This window comes from Protopterus annectens, chromosome 9.part0 (genome assembly GCF_019279795.1).
Source record: "Protopterus annectens isolate FY-2018-M chromosome 9.part0, PAN1.0, whole genome shotgun sequence".
In the NCBI taxonomy this organism is placed as follows: Eukaryota; Metazoa; Chordata; order Ceratodontiformes; family Protopteridae; genus Protopterus; species Protopterus annectens.
This window is the reverse complement of record NC_056743.1, coordinates 1,071,473,166-1,071,495,937: the sequence shown is the minus strand read 5'-3', so window position 1 is coordinate 1,071,495,937 and position 22,772 is coordinate 1,071,473,166. Positions and strand designations below refer to the sequence as shown.

The window sequence follows — 22,772 nt, the reverse complement described above, 5'->3', positions numbered from 1 at the left end:
TAGAACTTGTCTCTAGGCACCCTCTCTCCTGGGCACTAGAAACATCCTGAAGTAAAAACCCCTCCCCCTTTGGGACACAGTCATATCTTGAATAGTACCCAGAGTCAAAAGATCTCAAAAAGTGCTCCTGGAAAGGGCAGGTGTCCCTGAGAGGGCTGAGAAATTTCCATAAAAGGTGGAAGAGATTTCCAGACCATGAAATACCCCTGGCAGACAATGGATAGAACCTAGGAATCCTGAGTAATCTTTATCCAAACAGGAAGAGAGACGAAAATAAAGAGGAAAGTGGCTGGGAAGAATAGGATAGTCAGACAGCACCTGGTTTATCTAGAAAATGAGACTTCTGAGGCACTGAAGTCTGAGTACCTTTAGCAGAAGGAGACCACTTGCCACCCTTTTTGCCATTAGGAGGAAGGCGAGATTGCCTGTGAACAAAGGCTGGCTTATTTGGGTAATTTGTCTGAAATTTAGGGACAAGAAAAACAAACACTTGTTTAAGTTCCTATAAAGCCTTGCTGTTATCCTGAAGGGACTTTAAAAAAATTCAACAGCAGCTTTGCCAAACAAGTGCTTATTATCTAGAGGACCATCCATCAGCTTAGCCTTAATACCATCAGGCAAAGGTTGAAGCCAAAGACAAGAATATATCCTCATCAATGACCCAAAAGCAGCAGCAGTCTTAGCAACATCTGCTGCATCATAACTACACTTGATGGAATGACATGCCACCAGGGAGGAAGTCCCTAAAAGGGAAAGGGCAGAAGTTTTACCTTCAGAGCCTGGAAGATCAGAAATCATCTGACAGGCTTGGGAATGCAGTGCCACAAGTACCTGGGATATATGGGTCTGATAATTAACAGCCCTAAAAGCCAAGGTAGCAGAGATTTAGACTTTCTTGCCTATCTGCTATCATTATCAGAAGGCAGTAACTTAGGAGAAGGAAGCTATTGAGAAGGCTTGTCAGACACCACTGAGTGTCAGCAGAACAACACTTGACCAAGGATTTACAGTCCTCAGGCACCATATAGAACCTATCAGGTTTCTTGAGGGCTGGGGGCTGAGAATCTGGAAACTTAGGGGCATTAGAAAAGGCATCCAACAATGCAGCCAAAACAAGAGAGACAGCAAAAGGTTTGGAGAATCCATTTGCAGTAGCTCATACCACCTTTTTTTTTCTCTCCAAAACTTGAGCACAGTCCATTTAAAGAACTCCATCATGCTAAAGATAGCGTCCCCAAAATAAATCTTTTCAAAGGAGTATCAGGGACTGGTAGATTCCTCTTCCTTCCATCCATAATTCAAAGGAGAGGGAATCTGGGAGGAGTAAGCAAGGGATTCCTCATCTAAATTTGCCTCCTCCTCAGAGGAATCCTGCTCTCTGAGTCTCTTGGGGGGGGGGGGGGGGGTCTGGAACACAAACTCCCTGAAGTGGTTTTAAATTCATCAAAGCAGTAAACAACCCCCGAGTGAAGGGATGCCATTCATTCTGTGGATCCTTAGGAGCTGAAGAAAAATGTTTAGTTTTTTGCCTTTTCTTTAATGGGATGCCTGTCTTGCCGCTGTCCTGACAGCATTCAGTAATTTAGTAAGGTTGTCTTCTCTCACTAAAATGTGAGGAACACCTCTAGGCTCCTCGGAGATAATCAGCCGCGGTTCTACCTGAAAATCCAAAGCGGACATCTGGAATGCCTTCTCAGACATGCCAACGTTGGATCCCTGCCAGCCTCCAACCCGGTCACTGCAGAAGAATCTAATGATGAAGCCAGCTGAACCTCCAAGCGGTCATTTGTTTCAGGAGGAACGTCTAGTGGAGGCTATACAGCAGAAGATTCTGGCCTAGATTTAGCCTTCTTCAAGGATGGCTGTCCCTTGGAGTGTTAAGTCCCCTCCATTGTGTCTTTAGCAAGAAGCTTAACACGTTGATTCTCATAAAAAAGTGCTAAAGAAGAAAGTCTACTACGAAGAGTCTTGGGAACAAAGGCCTGACAGAGCAGGATGTATGGTCATGCAAAACGCCAAAGCAAAACAGACACTGTTCATGATGGTTTTTATAGGGAACCAGACTCCCTGGCATTTACCTTTCTTGGATGACATGAAACCCACAAGGAACAAAATAGTAAAAGAAAGATAGCAAAACCTTAAGGGGCACTTATCTGTAATGGCTTGGTGAACCAGCAACAGAACAGGCGTTCAAGATTGACTATCCAAAGATGGCATTTGGACTGACGGCAAAGAAGTTCTGAGGATGGTATGGCCAGATGTCACCTTTATGCCCACCATATGCTACACAAGTTGCATACGTGTAACATACAGCATACCTTAAAACAACCTAAAGGCTTTGGTATACTGGCCGGACATTGGGTCACCTTTGGCAGAGTATCCCTAATGTAATGAATACTGCAACAGTAAAATGGAAGGACAACTTTATACATTCTATCTTTTTAAGAGCAGCAGGCAGTGATGCACACATCATCCAGATATGTGGAACTGGGGAATGGGTGAAGGTTCTGGAAGTTCCTTCTGTAACAGCTCACAGTATTATCTGACTGAGAAACATCAGTGTTCTCCCACTGAACAAACTGGCACATTCTGGAATGAATCTCAGAGAAACTGTCATAGGGAAAATCAGAAACTGAGCTGTCCTATGAGTCTGAATCTGAAAACTGAGAAGACGCCTCTATATATCTATACCTTTATCTTCCTGCTCAGATTCAGAATAATGAATCTTTTCAGGAAAAGAGGTATCCCCACCTTTTTTTTTTTTTTTGTAACTAGAAACCACTTTATAAGAATTAAAACCCTGAGCCAGACCCCAGTAAACTACTCCTGTCTAATGAAATTTGAGTAGCAGATGCATGTTTAGTTTTCTGGGGTTTTTTGACAGGAAAAATGGGACCAACTGTGTTATTTAATGGCAGCTTCTCCAGGAATATGCACAACCTTCCGACTAAACAATGAAGCTTTCCATGTTCACTCTTCTAGGGCTGACAAAAGTGGCTCTCTCTTGCCCAGTGAGGGGACCCCAACAGCATGGAGGACATGGCTAACCCTCAAACTACAGCAGCTGTAGGTGCTACACCACAGGAATCCATGGTAAAGGATGAGTGGTCTAAGGAACAAGTTACATCTACAGCACAGTCATCCATCTGTGGCTGAGGCAAACCATTAGCCTGCTATGGTGGCAAAGGTTGTTTGCTTAACTTTTTGTGGCTGGAAAGAGGACAGACTGTGGGACGAGTAAGCAGTTTGCTCTATGGTCAAGCCAAAAATGGTACCTCTTTCCTAAGGAAAACAAGCAGCAAATGCAGATAAAATCTAAGTCTTTAAAAGTCACTTTTTACACAAAAATAAACTAAAAAGCACTTTGATAGTTCCAAAAGGTTGACAAAAATTCTCTGTAGAAAAAACAACTTTGAAACCAAAAGAAAAAAAGAACACTCCGGTTTAAAAGAACATTTAAGAGACTTATGGCAACATACACTTCTAGCTCAAAAATAACTTTCCTGAACAGGAAAGCACACAACAAAAACATATAATCTGGAAGGCTTTTTCCCCAAAGGGAACTTCTCTACCCAACAAAGTAACAGCACAAGCAGTCAGTCAGTCCTTGAGAGCTTCACAGGAGCAACAGCATGAAAGTTCTTAAGGGGCTGGTGCCAGACCTGTCTTTCTAGTCAGATCACCTCAAGCTTAATAATGGTTCAAGTGTGTGAAGGTGCCTGAAGCTTTCAGAGATGGCTAAGCTACTATATTCTTGGCAGGTTACAACTTGTATAGATAAGGCTACTGCAGCAGTGATCAATATCATAAACAACTGAAGAACTTTATGATTCTGGGAGGATGTGATTTTATGCAGCTGGTGCAAGATGCCTGACAGTTTATCAAACAGGATTGTAATCTGTTAATGAATTTCATGAACCAGTTATTACTTTGATTCCACCAGACTCCAGTTTCCTACTGTGCAAAATCTAAGCAAGTCACTTAACCATGCACAGCTGTTGGGTTACTCAAGGAAATGGGCCCTTGTGTTTACTGGGTTTAGTTGGTTAACAAGTGAATTGTTTAAAATAGAAATGTTGCATGAGGCATTAGTGTTGATATGCAGATGTCTCAATGTGGGATTTTACTGAAACCCCCGCACTTAAATGAAGAAATACTCAAGCAGGATCCATTCTTCAGTGTTATGTCAACTGATCCAGGAAGCAAGCTTTTGGAGTAGTTGTTGGTATTTGCCTGCTCTTCTCAGATCTGTTTGTTCCTTTTTGTTTTTCTGAATTTTGGATTGGTGGTGGTGTTTGGGGGGGGGGGGGTGTTGCAAGAACTCCATGGCATCAAGCACTGTACTAGAACAGTGTGTCTACCTGCTATATGCAGGGGGTATAGGGGGCTCGGGGGCGGGCTTTCTCCCTGCAAAAAATGTAGAAAAAGGGTATATTTTGTTTTTTTGAAGTTCGAGTTTTCAGAAACTCGATAATATAGTCTCGACAATATGAATTTTCAGTTTCTGACACAGACCCATCCAGACACATGAAGCAACTAGAAGAGAGACCCCCCAAAGTTCCTAACTAAAAAATTTTACTAGCCCCTAAGACCCTTAGCTACCAGGAAAGACTTGAAAAATGTATCCCTATACTCAAGTACCTTACAGGCTCTAACATGGAAATCTGGCTTGTGTTCCATGCTATTAGGGGTCTAACTCTCCTTGATTTCTTGAATTCCTTCAAGACCAACAGCTCTACAAATTCCAGAACTGAGGATTTAAATCTCCACCAACATATTAATAAAACACACTGGAGGGATACATTCATTAACAGGCATTTACCCCATCTTAGGAATAAATTGCACTCGCTTGCCAAGCAAAATGTCCTTACATCCTTCAAACCATACCTAGATGAGTGGATAGGTATCAACCAATTCAAAACTGAGCTGACCTGTTTTGCTCTTCTACATGAGGTTGGGCGTTGGCAAGACACAACTGGCCCTTTAGACATAATAGTCTTGTAATTTCTATTATCATGTGTACACAATTCAAAAACTGAGTTACTACACAGTTACCATTACAAAATTCTGCGGCTAGCTATTTTAAGTAACTTTAATGCAGAATATAAGAACTGACTATGTATAGGATAAGAGGTCAACCGTCATAGTAAATTTGATGAAATATAAGCATAGATTGGTGTGAAGATGGAAGTGAACAGGAGTAGGATAACATACATGTATACAATTACTTTTATATAATCTATATAAAGAAACAGTTAAAGCCCACAGAAATCCATGCGATATGTAACAGCATCCAGGTACACTAAGGTGTAAAAGATACCTGAAGGATTTGCATTTGTATTCTTCACGCAGATGTTCAAATGGGTTTACATCCAATTGGTCACGCGGCCAAAGATCGATCCGGAGGAATTCTGAACCTAATTGTCGAATGTGCAGAATGTCACGAGCAACATCGAATTCAAATTTCCTGAACTCACACCCGTTGCAACAAGCGCTATCTTGGGTCGAGAGGGGGGTATAATGGCCTGGCCGGCATTCGGTATTCTCGGGTTCGATGTCCGTAGCTTGGATATTCCACGGTCCTGGCATTCTGCAGTTGGCATTTTCGCATTTGAACATCGGCCTTACGCGCAAACGCATGTACACCATTCAAATGCAATGCTGTATTCGATAATGGATCAGATCAATCAGGTAAAAGATGGTACAATGATCTCCTTGCAGTAACTAAATCAACTTAACTGGCTTGAATTCCCAAATCTCCTCTCATTCCATCAGCTTTCTTTCACCCAGAAAATCCTACTACTGTCTGAAACCCCCCCAGCACTATCTAATCCACTTAAACTACAAATTAATACCAGACAACCTCGCTCTAGTGATAAAAGACTAATCAAGGTGACCAAAAGCAATAACGCAGCAGGCGACTCCCTCTTCCCTAACTACATCTGTAAAATTTGGAACTCATTACCTTCTGCTATTACCTCAGCCAACTCAATGGTTACATTCAAAAAGCTACTCAAAGAACACCTAAAACTCGCATGGCTATGTCCTTGCTACCCACCAGGTCGACCCATATCATACACACCCTCTGACCCACTCTCGTACTCCTTTTCACTTCCAATTCTTCAAGAATCGCGACTCCTCCTTATACTGCCTCACCTGGGAACACCCACACTGTCAGCAATTATACAGATTCCAACTTTAAACCCTACAACATCTCAGAAAACTAACCCTAACATCCACTCCCAAACCCCTTTTACTTACATTTGTCTCAATCACTATTATTACTGGAAACCAGTACATTCTAATTACTACTTTAACTTAAAACTATGGAATTTTTTGTTAAAACTTGTGACTACCAATGAATATTGTACTTTATAAGTTTAAAACTATGGAATCTTGTTAAATCATGTATTTTCCTATGAATACTTGCTTGCTATGTAGAAATCTCATAGTTGTTTGCTCAGGTCTATATTATAAGATCGACGTTTGAAAACATCGAACATATGGTCGACATCATATGGTAGATGTCTTCAAACATCGACCTTATAAAAAGACCAAAAAAAAAAAAAAGTACCCTAACGGGTTTAAGAAGGGGAGCAAGCCCCCCTGCACCCCCACTACTTAATATACCAACTCCGAGACCGCACTACATTGCAGTAAACGGAAATCGCCCCTTACATTTCCGTTTACACGCTCGAGATTCTGAGTGTTCGATATTCTCGTGTCGACAATGTCAGATTCTACATTGTCAGCTTTCGGGAATATAATATAGACCCGTTTGTTCTTAATCTGTGGGGCTTTTCTCTCCGGGCCTTGCTGAAAATGGACATGTATCCAGTTGGACTCTCCTAGTCAACAAATGTAAAATAAATAAATAAATAACCAAGCATACTCTATAATTATATGAGCTACAGAATATGCTTTATTATTCTGGTAGGTACAGACTGAGCAAAGTTTACATTGCTGTCCACCACTGTCATCACATCTTTAATGATGGTGTCATTTTAGTGATCTGACCATTTATTTTGTAATTATAATTTATGTACTTTGACAACTTTTGTGATGCTACATTTATAGATATTAAAGGTAGCGTAATAACTACTGTGGCAGATTTTTTAGGAGAATCATTTGGAGAACCTTGGTATATTTTACATAAGAAATGATGTTAGCCAAATCTGCTGACAGTGGCAGACTGGGTATCAGCAGCTCATTTCCCATTTTTTATCTAAGAATAATAATCCAAAAAGAAGTGACACCAGTACATAGCCTATTAACCAGTTCATAGCCTTTTATCAGGAGTCAGATGTGATCTGCAATCATATATCTTCATGTGTCCTGGTGTTTAACAAGTACTGACATTTAATACTTTTGACAATTACACCCTATATGAATAATGTCAACTCTCTTAGCAAATTAAAATTAAGCAATGTGCACTGTCAGCTCTCCAAGTACTGCTGTTACATCCTTATAGAATTTCAAAAGGTGCATTATTGCATTAAAAAAAACATACTATGCCACATATAACTGAAATAGGTTTTCTGTGTTATTTTGGACGAGCTTTAAAATTGTTTGGATCTGAAGTGATCCCTTGCTTTTTGAACTGTACTACTGCCTGTTAAATTTTGTTTCATTTGATCGATTGCCATTCACTCAGGTTTTCCTTGATTTTGAGAATGAAATGAACATGCATGTTTGTCTGTTCCCTGCAACTTGAATGCTTCTACAAGTTAAATTAAAACAATTGTGTCTTTAGTTATATAATGGATGTCTCCTTTGTCTTCATAGCACAATGAATTTTTTGCTTACAGTCAAGGTTGTACAAACTTTCTTTGCAAGCTTATTCACAATGTCCTGTGACTGGGTGTTTATTTCACTGCTGACTCATAGCACCGTACATCTACCTTTTCCTTTTGTTTTTTTTTTTTTATATAAATAACTACTTGTTTTAAACATTTTCTGCCAAGTTAATTTCATAGATATGAAAGATTTGAAAAGAAAAGTTTTTATGACTATGGATTTTTGAAAGCTATGTAGCAGCTCTTTGTGCTGTGCAATGACTTTTTATTGAATTTACCTGTATTTGGGTCTTACTTGTATGTGTTGTTTGTGAATGCTAATAGAACTCACTGATAGTATCCTGAGCAGAATTAGTTGGGTCACTGACGATACTATAGAAGGCTGCTTTCATCAAGGGGTTTGCTTAGCTGCTGCAAGCACCCTCTCTTCTTCAGCAAAGGTGAGGGACTGCTAATCTGTATTCCTAACTGATGCACCATTTTCAAGCAAAACGTGAGCTGGCAGCAAAAATACAATATGTACAAAAGGCACATCCTATTTTCATCCTGCAGCGAAACTAGGAAGGTGAATAAAGTGATTTTAGGGCAGTAGATATTCCATTAGCAATTTTGGGAAAAATGCAGGTTAATCCTAAGGAACACACAATTACAGTTAAAACTAATGATTCATACAAAGAATGTGATGCTCTAAAATCCTCTGAGCAGAACTGCAGGGCACCAAGAAGTCTTCCAAAAGATAAACTGCAGAGCTGCCAAACCAGCAGGTGACAGGTCCCAAATGGGGGAAAGTAGAGAAGGGTTCCACAAAGATGGGTAAAGATGCACAACTCCACAGAGGAAATGCTCTACAGGTGCTGGACAATAGTTTTAGGTTCCAAAAGGTCATGGTGCATAGATACACACACCTTGAATAGGGACTATCTGAAAGCAAGTTCTATAAAGTTCTTAAACTTAAGAGATGGCACAGAACAGCTGTTACATTTAAACAGCAAAACATCTGTTCAGAGAAGGTCTGAAAACGGAAGGCTTCTTGAAGGTCATTTGCCTCAGAGAATCCAAGAGGTTTGGCAGAAACAAGGGGACTGAGCTAGAAACCACACCTTGTGGAACACCACCACAAATAAGAAGGACCACTTTGGCTTGCACTGTGAAACCAAACCCTTCTCAAACACAATGGAGTGACGACAGCGAGTCTTGGCATTTTGCCCGAGTTTTAAGATTAGGTGCAGAGAGAGAGAAAAGAGAAAAGATGCACAAAGTTTCCCAGCTAGAACAGGGGAAACATATCCTCCAACAATCCCCCTTACACTATAAAGGCAGTAAAGCAGGGTGAAGACTGCATACACCTGAGTGGAAAAAAGGATAATCTCTAGGGTACAGAGACTCCCCTGCAAGACCTGATCACACCAGATTTGTGAATCTGGCTCCAAGTAAGAATCTGTGGCTCAGGCAATCTGTCAGTATCTTAACTTTTCCCTGTATACGAAAAGTTTTATGATGAATCTGCTAGTATCAGACAGAGACATGCACATGCATTCCTAGATGGGGGCTTAGGTGGGAAAGCAGTGCTGACCATTAATTACAGACAAAAACCACTGGCTGATTGATCAACTCAAACAAGAGACTGTGTCAGCAGCTTCAGCTGACAGGCATGAACTCTTCATCTCTCTGAGGGAGTCCACCTTTCCCAAATAATAAACAAAGATAAGCTACCTAATCCATTAGCAAAACATCTTTAAGCCAACCTGAAACAGGTTTTTGTTGGAGGAAGAGAAGTCCCACACTGAAACTGGTGGGGATCATCAAAGACCTCACCAGGACCAGTAATAATGATCTATTTCTTAAAAAGATGGTCTAAGCAAGCGATGCTTGCAGTCAGTAGTGACACTCATCTCCTGTGACACACAGACATCCCCAGACACGTATTTGGAACCCCAAAAACTGTGGCTACCATTAACGTCAAATAACACAGCCTGATGACACTAATGTACTCTTAGCCCAAGACTCCTGAAACAGAATTCCATCCAGTTGTATGGACCCAAGCCTGCAACTACTGCAGTTGCAAAGCCAAGGATATTACCAGTGAGTCTCTTGATAAGATCAGCAGCAGCCAGTCGTTCAAGTATAGGAAATATACATGAAGATGCTTATGAAAGGCTTCTATTTCTAGTACACGAGTAATACACTGTGGATTTTGAAGTCAGAGCAAATAGAAACATTTTGCACTGAAAGCAATGTCCATCCAAAATGGAACTGGGAAAAAACACTCCCATGGTGACCCCAGGCAATGGTGTGTGAGAAGGGGTCACATTTAGTGACACTCTTTAGGGAATCTTTGACAGCAGACAATGGTCTAGCAGAATTACCATCAAGAAATGTTTGCAAAGCTGCTGAGGTAAGAATGACAAAGCTTCCTCCAATCTTCTCTAAAACTAACAGAATGTAGGAGCAAACCTTTCTGGCCTTTTGCTTAAGAAGAGAGGGTCTACAGCTCTCTAACTAGTAGAACTCTTATAAAAACTCTACAGATGCTGCTCAATTCATGAGCTGTGCTTAAGACAAAGAAAAAATCCCAAAAGTTACTTGCACAAAAGGTCTTCAGAGTCAGATTTACCAGTTTAATTTCTGTCACTAAAATGAAACAGACGAGATCTGACCGAACCTGAAAATGGTGTCGGATGTACTTACCATCCTGCCATAATGTACTTCAGAACAATGCCAGATCCATCCAGTTGTCCACGGACAGCTAAGGCAGCACTACTGCACCCAAATAGTAGTGCAACTGCATGGCACTCCAGCTTCAGAAGAGACTGCCCATCGAGGAAGTGGGCTCCGGCTCCATGTCCAGCATAACTACGTAGCAACAGAAAAAAAAAAAAAAAAAAAAAAAAAAATCGCATTTAAATTAGAAGGCTAGCGGCTAGTATTAGAATAAATAGCACAGGTTGTATTCAACCTTATTTTCCAGGCTGAAGTAATACTGGTGAACAATCATAAAACAGTATGTTTCTTTTACACAGTCAATCGCAAACAAAATTACCTTTGTTATTACTTCTTGCTAATCTTTTAACAGTTTTGCTGATTTTTTTGCCATCAAATACTACACATCCTTCTCAGTGTACCTCTTAAAATATTCCACCACCACCTCACATGTGTATACCATCATGTAATATAAAGGGTGCTAACAGAAAACATTGGACCTTGTTTTGCACAACTATCAAAATATTATGCCAAAAATGTAAATTTACATTGCTGTTATTCTGACAGGTAATAAATAGAGTGAGGGGCAGTGGTTGCTTAGCAAAAAACACATTAGCTTTGACAATTCCATATGTAAGAAGGGTTGCCCTCCATTTCTCCACTTATAATCCTTAGGATAAATAAAAGTAGGTGAAGAAGGTTGGGGGCAGCCCCCTTATAAATGAAATTAATCTCACACTGTAATCTACCTGTTTTGCTAGCTGTCTATCCATGTACCCAAGCGTTCTATCTAGTTAAAATTAAGCTGGACCACATGGGTGGAACATGCTACTGTGGTTATACAGCAACAGACAATTCTGCATGCTTATGTAACCTCATCATTTGCTATTCTGGACCCACATTTACAAAAGATCCAATATTCTCCATCACCACCACATAAAGTACAGTTGCAAAATACTTATTGAGGAGTGGTCATTATAAAAATAAAGCCCAGCATCTGGGTATACAAACCTTATATGCCACTTTTAGCAGCCAAAATGTTTTTCAAGTAGAAGCATCCTTCTTGCCAGCAAAAAACACATCCTACACTGCATGGAATGACATAGGAGGCAGCAAGGGTCCCTAATATCTCTAGCCTCAGTCTACCTTTTTTAAAATTTTTTTTAAACAAGAAACATCTTTATTATATTATTGCTTATGACAAAGGCAATCATACATTTATAAAAGTGAAAACAAACCATATTGACAATTTTTATTTGCAGACAATATACATAACTTATACTCTATCCAGTCATTGACAGTCAAACATTACATATCTCATTAAAATTCTGGCGCATTTTAAACCTCAGTCCTCCTCTACAATGTTATTCTGTATTGTTCCCACCCTTTTCTAAAGATCCCATTTCCAGTTTTCTCTCTGTTACTATATTCACTACTTCTAGTACAGTTTCTTTTAAACTTTTATTTCCATTTTCTAACAACTGCTTTCTTGGCAGCCACCATAACTAGACTCGGCAAGGCCTTACTATGTCTTGAAAATTCAGATTCTGTATCATAGCTCAAAAACATTTCTTTAGTTATACCTATCTGCTCAGCCAGTATTTCTGACTGAGTATTCTGCAGAGAATTTTTAGAGTTTGCTAACTCATTACACTCAAAAATGTGTTCCCAATTACCTCTTTCTTCCCCATCAAACCTCTGCTTGCTGTCCGAGGAAAAAATCTTTGGAATCTACTTTAAGTATAAAAATACCTATGTAAACACTTCCAAGCAAAGATCCTAAATCTTCCAGACCTTGCTGCATATTTAGGATTCAATACATCTTCCCATTGTTTCTTTGTGAATTGTTTATCCAACCTCTTCCCAATCCTTTCTAGCTTCTTTTGATTGCTTCTTATAGTTATCATACAATATTTTATATACTGCACTAATTACCCCTTTAACAGCTGCTTCTGTTCTAGATTCTACTAAACTTTCACTTAGGACCCCCCCTAATTCTTTCTCTTTGCCTATAACTCTGATATCAATCATTGATTGGGAAGGCAATCTCTAGCCTGCAGTCCAAATAAATTATTGGCTTCTTCCCATTCTATTACTTTCCCTAATTATTTGCTCCCAATAACTTGGTTCCTTTGCCAGTTTTCTCCAATAAATTCTAGCCCCCTCTTGCCTATTGTCTGTACCCCTAATGGCAGTCATCCTTATCAGCAGACTCTCCTTTCTCCATTCCTGTGTTGGCTTAGTCCTTGGAATACTTTCTGCTACTTTATGAATATAATATTCTGTAAGGTTACCATTGTTCTCCTTAAGGATCTGCATCCAAAATCCCAGTCTCTCCTAATTTCTTGACCCCCCCCCCCCATTTTATCAACCCCTTCCACTTTGAATTGTAGCTTTCTGCTTGTGCTGTATATAGGAGCCTTAACTATGTAGCTCTGAAATACCCCTTCAAATCAGGCAATCCCAAACCACCTTGTTCTATTAGAAGGATCATCTTATCCCACTTGTCTCTTGCTGTCCTTCCATCCCAGATAAAGTCTTTCAACTCTCTATTAATTGCTATCCACAAATTTTCTTCTGGTTGATAAAATATGCCTGATCAGTGTATAAAACTAAAGTGCCTAAAATATTTTCACTGCTTGCATCTTGCTATCCACAGCCATTAAAAATAGCTTCCAATTTCTCAGTTTCTGTATCATCTTTTGCTTAGTTTCTTCCTAGATAACCTTAACTCCCATAGCATAATCCTTTTTAATCCATACTCGTAGGTACTTCATTTTATCATCTCCCCATAAATATGGGTATTGCTGAACCAATTTTTGTGTGGATAAATAGTTTACAGCTATTGCCTTTGTTTTATCTTATTAATTTTATATCCCCAGAAGACTTGAACACTGTCTCAGAATGTTCTACAACACTGAAATGTCCTTTTCTGGCTTTATCAGGTATAAAATTTTGTTCTTCTTTCAGCTTTTCCCGGTTAGGGGTCACCACAGCGGAACTCCAGTCTGCTAATGATTGGTAGTAGATTTTTTTTTTTTACGGGTGCCGAGGTGCCAGCTCAACGCCCAACCTTCAACGAAGGCACGCCCATTCTACACATGTCTTTCGAACGCCACTCGACTGCGGGGAGGACATGCAGACTCCACACAGAAGGCGCTCCAGCTGAGAATTGAATGGGAGAACCTCTTGCTGTGAGGCAACAACGCTACTGCTGCACCACTGCGGCTATTTTATCAGGTATAAAATAATATCTACAATATCTACAAATAAAGTCAGCTTTTCTTAACCACCATACCAATTATATCCTTGAATTTCTGAGTACCTTATTTTCATTTCCAGTGGGTCCAAATATAACACAAACAACAAAAGGGAAAGAGGACACACCTGCCTGTTTCCTCTACTTAAATAGAACTAGTCAGAGAGGAGCCCACCCACATTAATTTTCACCTTCAATCCCTCACATATCCCCCTAATCAACTTTATAATTTTATCAGGGAATGCAAATGCTTCCATTGCCCTGCTCACAAAATCCTGGCTTACTCTGTTGAATGCTTTCTCTGCATCATGACCCACCAACAGTAGTATTTTCTTACATTTTGCTTCCCTCTGGATCATCACTTATGTTAATGTTGTTGAATATTTGCCTCCCCTCCACAAAATCACATTAATCCATCAATTTTGGCATCACTTTTGCTATTCTTTTAGCCATTATAGACAAAGACTTTATAATCATGGTTTAGAAATGAAATGAGCATATAGGATGCTGGATCTGATTGTTTTTTACCATCTTTAGGTATTACAGCCACCACCAATTTCTTCTAGGATCTTGGTGCTTCTCCTCCTTTTAAAATACTGTTAAACAAAACCTTCTAGATCTTTATCAGTTTTTTCCCTCCTAGCTTCCAAACTCTCACAGGAATACCATCTATTCCTGGGGAGGTTCCTGTAGATTGGTTATACATCACCATTTTTATCTCATCTGCTCCTGTCCTGTTAGTAACAGAGCCTCATCTACATCTAACCTTTTCATATTTAATTCTTCCATAAGCATTTCCATTTGCACACTTTCTTGTTATACATATTTCTTTGCTTATACAGATTTTCATAAAATTTCCTAACTATTTCTAATACCTTTACAAGGTCTCTGTTATTTTCCTTGTTATAGGCTCCCTAAGCTTGGTGACAATTCTTTCCACTTTCTGTTGCCTGAGACGTTGTGCTAAAAGTTTTTGTGCTCTGAAGTTATCATCAAAAACAGTTGCTTAACAGTCTTTCTAAATACATGTATGTTATTGAGTATTATATAATGCCTTCTCGGCAAAGATGAGAAACGTGCATGCTGATTGGCCAATCCAACCAGCATGCACAATGTAAATCCAAACTAACCAAAGTAAAAAGTCCAGCCACTAACATATCATGCAGCTGCGACTACAGTCTATACAATTCATAAACTACAGTGTCCTCATAACAATTTCGTCTCATTATACATTTTTTATACATGCATATTACTGCAACCACAGTTTGTCTGCATTGACAGCATTCTCTGCAGCACAATGTTTCAGTTAAGAAGAGAATGTTGCTGAGAATGCTGTGAATGCAGACAAACTGTGGTTACGATAATACCAAGTACCCAGTTCAATAAAACAAACTGTTCCAACACATTCTCTTACGTAAAATGAATTCAGGCAAGGGCACCAAACATACAGGTTTCGCAAAATACGCTGCCACTTCTCTTCTACAGCTCTCTCACTTGAAATGTTAATAGACTAACATGGTTTGCATCAGCATGCATTTTGCTGATCAATAAAATATTTAAAACTCAGAGTCTGATGCTATGGACAGACGTTAATCTTCAGTAATTTGTCAGAAAATCATTTTTTTATGAGGGACAAGACAAAAATATGAGCAAATTAGCAATCTTCTACAAAAACACGAAGAGTTGAGAGGTGTAAATAAAAATTGCTAAGCACTACTGGCAGTATAAAAAACTGAGCAGAAAGTAACATTCAGGAATGAAAAACACTGTCACTAACAAGCACTACATCGCATTGGGCGTGGATCATATTAAAGGTGACTGTGACATTTGTGCTAGTTTTAGTAATTGTTCAGTAGCAGAACAATCTTAAAAGGATTACTCAAGACACCTTTTTCAGAGGCTCTATCTGGGTCGGAGGTCTCACCCTCTCCAAAGAGCAAAAAACTTAAGGAAAAATGGATTACTCAAGAAACCTTTTTCAGAGGCTCTATCTGGGTCGGAGGTCTCATCCCCTCCAAAGACCAAAAAACAAAAGGAAAAACGGATTAGTCAAGACACCTTTTTCAGAGACTATCTGGGTCAGAGGTCTCACCCCCTCCAAAAAACATAAGGACAAATGGAGTCACTCGATTCCTGCATCTCTGTCAGTTACGGAACAGAGTTGGCTGAGTGTTTTGCTGGCACCCTTGGCACAGGCCCCTTCGGCACCAGGCTCTGTGTCTTCTCCCTCGGTGCCATCCATGATATTCACCCCTATTTCAATTCTGACCTCAGCACTACTGACTTCGGTGCCATCCTTGGATCCACTGGCTCCGATGACTGTACTTGCTTCGGCACCATCCCTAGCCATGGTGCCGACAGTTTCTTCGGCTCCAAAACCCGAATACCTGCCAAAAACAAGATTACTTTCACTCCGGTGCATACGGTTCCGACACCAGTGTTTTCCCCGTTGGCACCATCCACCCTTGCTGCATCAGTTCCAGTGGAACTGATGCTCTCCTGAAGCAGTGCTTGGACCCATCCATACCTTGGTACCTACCCCGGTGCCTATTTTCTCGCTGGCACCATCTATGTCCACAGCTCTGACAGCTTCCAGTTCTCTCAAAGCGCCTCACCTGGAGGTGGGCTCCTCACGGTGAGGTGTGAACCCAGTTCTGTGGTTGTCCCTCCCGGTTCTGGACTCCCATCCCTCCTCAGGTGGGCCTGCTGTACAGGTAGTGGACTCGCAGTTAGCACCATTGACATCAGTATCAGAACCCTCCCCTAACATGCACCTCTCCCAGCTCTCTATTTTGGGACCCCGGGCACGGAAGTCACAAGAACCCTCTTTGAAGGGAATCCCCTTCTCCGGAGTCCTCCTCAGAAGATCCCACTGGGAAGCCACCCTGGAAGAAATGGTGCAAGAGGAAGCACCTTGATTCACCGGAGAAATCTATCACTGACTACAATGATTGTGACGAGGGGGAAGGGTCCCCAAAGTCTATGGTCGTGGTTGCGGCCACCAAGAGAGAACTGGCAGAAGATAGTTCCACCATCCATCCTCCAAATGGAGAGTCCAGGACCAAGGACAGACTAGGGAAATGGACCTATGCTTCAGCGACATTCGCCATTCAGTCCCTGTACTATCTGGCACACTTTACTCGCATCCAAAGAGACCTAATTTCCGAAATGTCTCCCTCTTTGGTGGGGTACTGCCTGATGAGGTGCGTGATATTGTTGCCTCACAGCTAGCTACCCTTGAATCCATCTCGAACTCCTTGATGCGTTTGATACCACATTCCACAGAGGGGGCAGCTCGAGTTGCCGCATCAGGCGTTGTCATGAGATGTAATGCTTGGATGCTGTTATGCGACTTCGCAGTACCCTTTAAATCTTTCTTCGTTAATGCACCTGTCAACGAATCTTCACTTTTTGGACCCAAAGTACGAGACACACTTACACGTAGTGAGAAAGACGGAAAGACCTTGTCTGCTGTGGTCATACGCCTTTCCAACCCCCCCCCCCCCGAGGTCGTACTCCAGGAACCAGAAGGGAGGAAAAATGTGGTTCAAGAAATCCCAAGGACCTTTTTGTGACACTCATGATGAACAATCCCCTAAGGGCAGAGGGGGTAACTCATACGGAAGACGTCCCTTTAGGGGTAGAGGGGGTCCATGTAACAAGGGAGCTAGAGACTCTTTCTCAGGCAAACCCTACCAGCGCTCCTGAGCAGCAGCCCGATTGCTTTCCTCTGGAAGCAGTCGGGGGTCATTCTTCTCTGCATCTACCAGCCTGGCATCTTATTACTACCGATGTTTGGGTGCAGAGAACAATATCCAGAGGCTACCAAATACTATTCGCTTTAACTCCCATCCCCGATGTACCACCCAATCAGAGGGAATTAGCAGCCTTAGAAATAGAAAAGCTGCTAAGGAAAAAGAGTCATCCAACCAGTACGACCAGACCAGACAGGATCCCGGTTTTACTCTAGGTTCTTTTCAGTGCCAAAAAAGACAGTGGACTGGAGACCAATCCTGGATCTCAGCCTATTGAACAAATTTATCAAACTTCAAAATTTCTGGATGGTCACGATACAGTCCATTCTTCCCTTCCTAGGGAGGGATAACTGGATGAGTTCTATAGACCTCCAGGATGTGTACTACCGCATAAAGATGGATCACAGCTCCCGGCTGTGAGCCAATCACTACTAGTTCAGGGCACTGCCATTCAGTCTCTCGACAGCCCCTCGAGTGTTCACCAAATGTATGGCAGTTGTAGTAGCTCATCTTCGACTACAAGGATTTCAGGTGTTTCCCTATCTAGACGATTGGCTCCTTACGCTCCGACCAGGAATCTTCTTACACTCAAGGTCTCGCTCTCCGCTTGGGGATTACAATCAACAAGGACAAATCCCCATGTCTCCAACAAAGACACTGGAATTCATTGGAGCGGTCTTCGACAAAATCCTGTAAAGCGTCTCTCCCCCTTCACAAGTTTTTGAACATAACACACCAAATCCAAGCCCTTCTTCCTCAGACCTATGTTCCAGCACGTCTTGTACTGCAACTCTTAGGCTCCATGGCTGCTGCCATTACATTGGTACCACTGGCGAGACTGCACATGAGAATCCTACAGTGGCTCCATTCTGCACAATGGTCATTGCTAATTTACCCACTCGACCACATGTTATGTCTTTCATTTGCCCACTCGACCACGTTACATCTTTCAAACCATTGCAAGGAAGAAATGTTATGGTGGATGAACCCACAAACGAATCTTTGGTATTGACCGTTCTGTCTTCCCCAGCCTACGGCCTCAATGACCACAGACGCTTCCCTGTTAGGGTGGGGGGCATTTCCAGGGAAAGACTGTCCAAGGCACCTGGTCCCCCATGGAGGCCAATTTGCACATAAATGTCCTGGAACTGAGGGCAGTTCTCCTAGCATTGCAAGCATTCCATGCGTCCCTACCCTCTGGGACCATTGCAATTCAGTCAGACAACATGTCAATCGTCTGGTATATCAACAAGCAAGGCGGAACCAGGTCTTACTCCATATGTTGGGAAGTCATGAGGATTTGGCACTAGGCGATAGCTTCCAACCACTTCCTTATAGCAACACACATTCCCGGGAGTTCCAAACTTATTGTGGACAATCTGAGTAGGAACATCCTGATGCCTCATGAGTGGTCCCTCAACCATGTAACAGCAGATTGGATCTTCCAACGCTAGGACAAGCCTTGCTGCAACCTGTTTGCCCCCCCCCCCGCAAACTACAAATGCAGAAGCTACCTTGCCCCGATTCCCCCCATAGGGGGAACCACCAAGGGACGCTCTAACACACGATTGGCCACCGGGTCTTCCCTATGGCCTCATCTGATTTACAGTCTGTGGATCCTGGACCATTCCCAAGACCTTTTATCTCATCCTGAGGGAATGATTCATCTGAACCTGTACAGTCTCAAGCTCACAGTTTCGTTCCTTCACTTCCAATGATTGCCAGACTGCCTGACATCCCATCTCTGGTTCGTGAAATTCTTCTGGCTTCACACAAACCTTCCATTCGGAAAGTTTATTTTAGTAAATGGACTAGGTTCTCTATTTGAGCCAAAGATCAGAACTTAGACCCTTTCCCTATGCCTATTCAAAAGATCCTACAATACCTGACTACTGTTTTGCATGCAGGAGCCTCAGCTTCGACGATCACTGTACATTTAAGCAGCTATTGCCAATTTTTATAATGATCTTGATAATTCTTCAATGATGTCACACCGCCTATGCAAGAACTTTTTGAAAGGAGTATTGCATGTTAAATCTCCGGTCAAGCCTCCCTTAGAACTCTGGGACTTGACTTTGGTACTTCAGTCTCTCACAGGTTCTCCTTTCGAGCCTTTTGATTCATGTGATTTGCAATTTTTGTCATGGAAAACCTTACTTCTAGTAGCACTTACCTCAGCGAGAAGAGTATCTGAGCTGTAGGCTTTGAGTGTCAAGAGTCCTTACTTGATCTTCCACAAGGATAGGGTGTCCCTTTGTACTGACCCTTCTTTCTTGCCCAAGGTAATTTCTGGCTTTTCCATTAACCAATCTATTGACCTGCCGGTTTTCTTACCTCAGCATTCTAACAGAGGGGAGTACTTTTTGCACACCCTTGATGTGCATTGGCAGCTTTGTTATTTGGACAGGACTAAATCTTTCAGGAAAACAGATCGATTGTTTGTGGCCTTTGCAGGACCCAGACTGGGTAAACCTGTTTCCAAAGTGACTTTATCCTCCTGGCTTAGAAACATCATTACCTTTATCTGTAAACAGAATAAGCTATCCTTACCTTCCAGAATAAAGGCTCATTCTACCAGATCTATGCCTACTTCTATAGCATTTCATTCCAGAGCCTCTATGAATGATATCTGCACAGCAGCCACTTGGCAAGACCTCATACCTTTATATCTCATTACAAATTGGACTTGGCCTTCAAAGGACGAGCATCTTTTGGTTCTATGGTGCTCAGGAATATCTTTCCTTAGGGCCACCCAGGACTCAAGTAGCTGGGGACTCGGTCCTAATGGTAATAAATAAACAAAGATTTACATCAGATAAAGAAGTTATGTCTTACCATAACGCTCCATCTGTTTGTAGATCTTTGTTCATTCATTACCTCCCGCCCTCCTTCCCCCTGCCTGGACTCCTGGTGGACTTTAGGAACTCCTGGTTAGGGTATTTGCCCAGACAGAGCCTCCTACTATTTTTTCTATTACTGCATCTATTATCGAAGGGTGGGCAAACTCGATCTGAAGTAACTAGGAGAGGGGCATTATGGGTAGGTCTTAGCTGAGAGCTTTTGGCTGGGGCGAGCTTGGAAACAGCCATATCGATTCAGAGGATGGAACTGAGGTCTTAACAGTAATGACTGAACAAAGATCTACAACACAGATGGGACGTTATGTTAAGACATAACTTCTTTTTCCTTCTAGTTTAGCCCAGCTTTTGTACCTCGGGGAATAATATGTAAATTAACTCCAAAGTCCTGATACTGAAGTATTCCGTTTGATAGCTCACTTTTTCGAGGACAAACTTTTTATTTCCTTCGTAGCATGTTCTGCATCAAAAAATAATTTTGACTCTCTATGAAAGAATATTCTGAAAATAGCTGGATACAACAGCTTGAATCTCATGCCTGCTTTCAACATTTTCTGAATACTGGAATAAATGTGTTCCTCTTCTGTCTGGTGTACAGTGAGTGATCATTTTCTACAAACACTCCATCGTTTTCCACTTTTAGCACTTTGTCCTTCTGACACAGTTTTATCAAAACCAACTCTCTGCTGGTAGGATTACATCTTTACTATTAAAGGTCTAGGTTGCTTTCTCATGGTCAAGGTTTGGAACCTACACATGATGTGCCCTTTCAGTTAACAACTCCTGCTGTGGAATACCAGTCCAGTTGCTTATCCATGGTTTCATAAAATTAATACAATCTTGTTCCTTCCAGCTTCTATGGTACAGCAGAAAATCTCAGGTTTTCCCTACGTGCTCTGTCCTCTAATCCTATTATTTTTTGGAAACTGCTCTTTTTGAGCAGTCTCATACTCAGCCAGCCTTTTCTTCATTTTGACCTCATTTTTTTCAGTTTTATCACCCCATCTGCATATCTGTTTAAAGCTCCTTCTATTTTTTCCAGCCTTTTATTTGCTTTGATATATCCTTCAGTGTTTTGTTTATTTTAATCATCTCTGAGTACATTTGATTTCTTTTTTCCTCTAGGTTACTGGAAATCATGTCTTGCACCAAAGCTGGAGCTTGCACTGCTTTTTGCTGAACAGCTGCAAAATTCTTCCCAGCCAGTGCTTTCTCCTCACCTTTTGTGATTCATTTTCTTTCAGGTTCAGTGAATGTCTTTCTTTGCTGGCATCCAGGCAGTGCATTTACTAGCCTATTGAAATTTCCCCAAAAATACAAGTTCACTGTCTCTCTTTTCAGAGTTTCTTTTTTCACACTGGGAGAGCTGAAATTAAGTTGCTGCTCAGTGTGCAGCTATCTTGGAAGGCTTCAATTATTTGAGACAGAATTCCACACAGGGATAAGTCTGGTAGGTAAATAGGTATGTTGAGGCATCGGAAAGCACCTTAGTATTCTTAGAGAAAAATCTATATTGCCTAAATCTGCCAAAAAACAAGCCTATCCAACAAGATGTGAAAGGTATGAACTTATTAATAATGACAGGTCCGTCCTCATTAACATCGTGGCTAATGCTCTCATGTATTGGACGGACTGACATGAGAAAGTTTTCCAAGCTACTAAGTCCATTCTCTTTACCCATAATGCACTGACAAGGTACCTCCCTTGCAAGATCTGTTGAATATCGCACAAACAGGATCCAAAGACAAACCTCTAAACCAAGTGACAGCTTGGGGATAGAGGGAAGGTACGTCAAAGATAAACCTGCTCAACCAGAGCTATCACTATGGTTAAGTACACACATTTTGTGCCTTGTAAGGGAAGGTTATACTTATTAAAACTGGAAGAGAGCTTCAAACTAATATTTGAGAGTGGTTCTACATGGAAGTTTACCTGTAAATACTGCGGCCCCAAAAGAAAACCTAGATTTGAATATCATGTCCAACTAACACTGCCTTACAAAACTGTTCAGTGAAGACCAGGTAGCTGCTGTACAAACAGCATCTATGAAACCAACACTACTAGCATAGAAGGGTAAAGCCCCAACTAAAACCCAGGTGATTTGCATTTAAAAACTGGCTTGAGTTTGTGCTGGAGCTGTCATGGGGGTGGGGGATACACAGCTTTGCTGGCTTGCCTCTCTTCAGGAATGGGGCGGGGTTAATATCTGGATCCTTGTTCCTGCAGTGGAATTCCTGATGGAGATCAAGCATATGGATGCAGTCTTCATAGGGGATAGGACAGTTTGAGGGGTTATGTCACCTGAGGGAGTGAGTGCCACACCCTCACTCAAGCCCATTGCTTATCAAATCCTGCAGAAGTACAGGCCATGCACAGTAGTGCTAGCAGCTCTAAGTATAAATCA

At 41.4% G+C, this 22,772-nt stretch overlaps 1 protein-coding gene across 1 annotated transcript in view; it reads right to left on the bottom strand.

Annotated features, from left to right (window-relative positions):
- ESPL1 (extra spindle pole bodies like 1, separase) overlaps nt 1-22,772 on the bottom strand; it is a 2,570,648-nt gene that overhangs the window by 73,001 nt on the left and 2,474,875 nt on the right. The window contains exon 30 of the mRNA XM_044083892.1: nt 10,485-10,649. Within this exon, the coding sequence (XP_043939827.1) occupies nt 10,485-10,649 (165 nt within the window). The remainder of the gene's footprint in view (nt 1-10,484; nt 10,650-22,772) is intronic.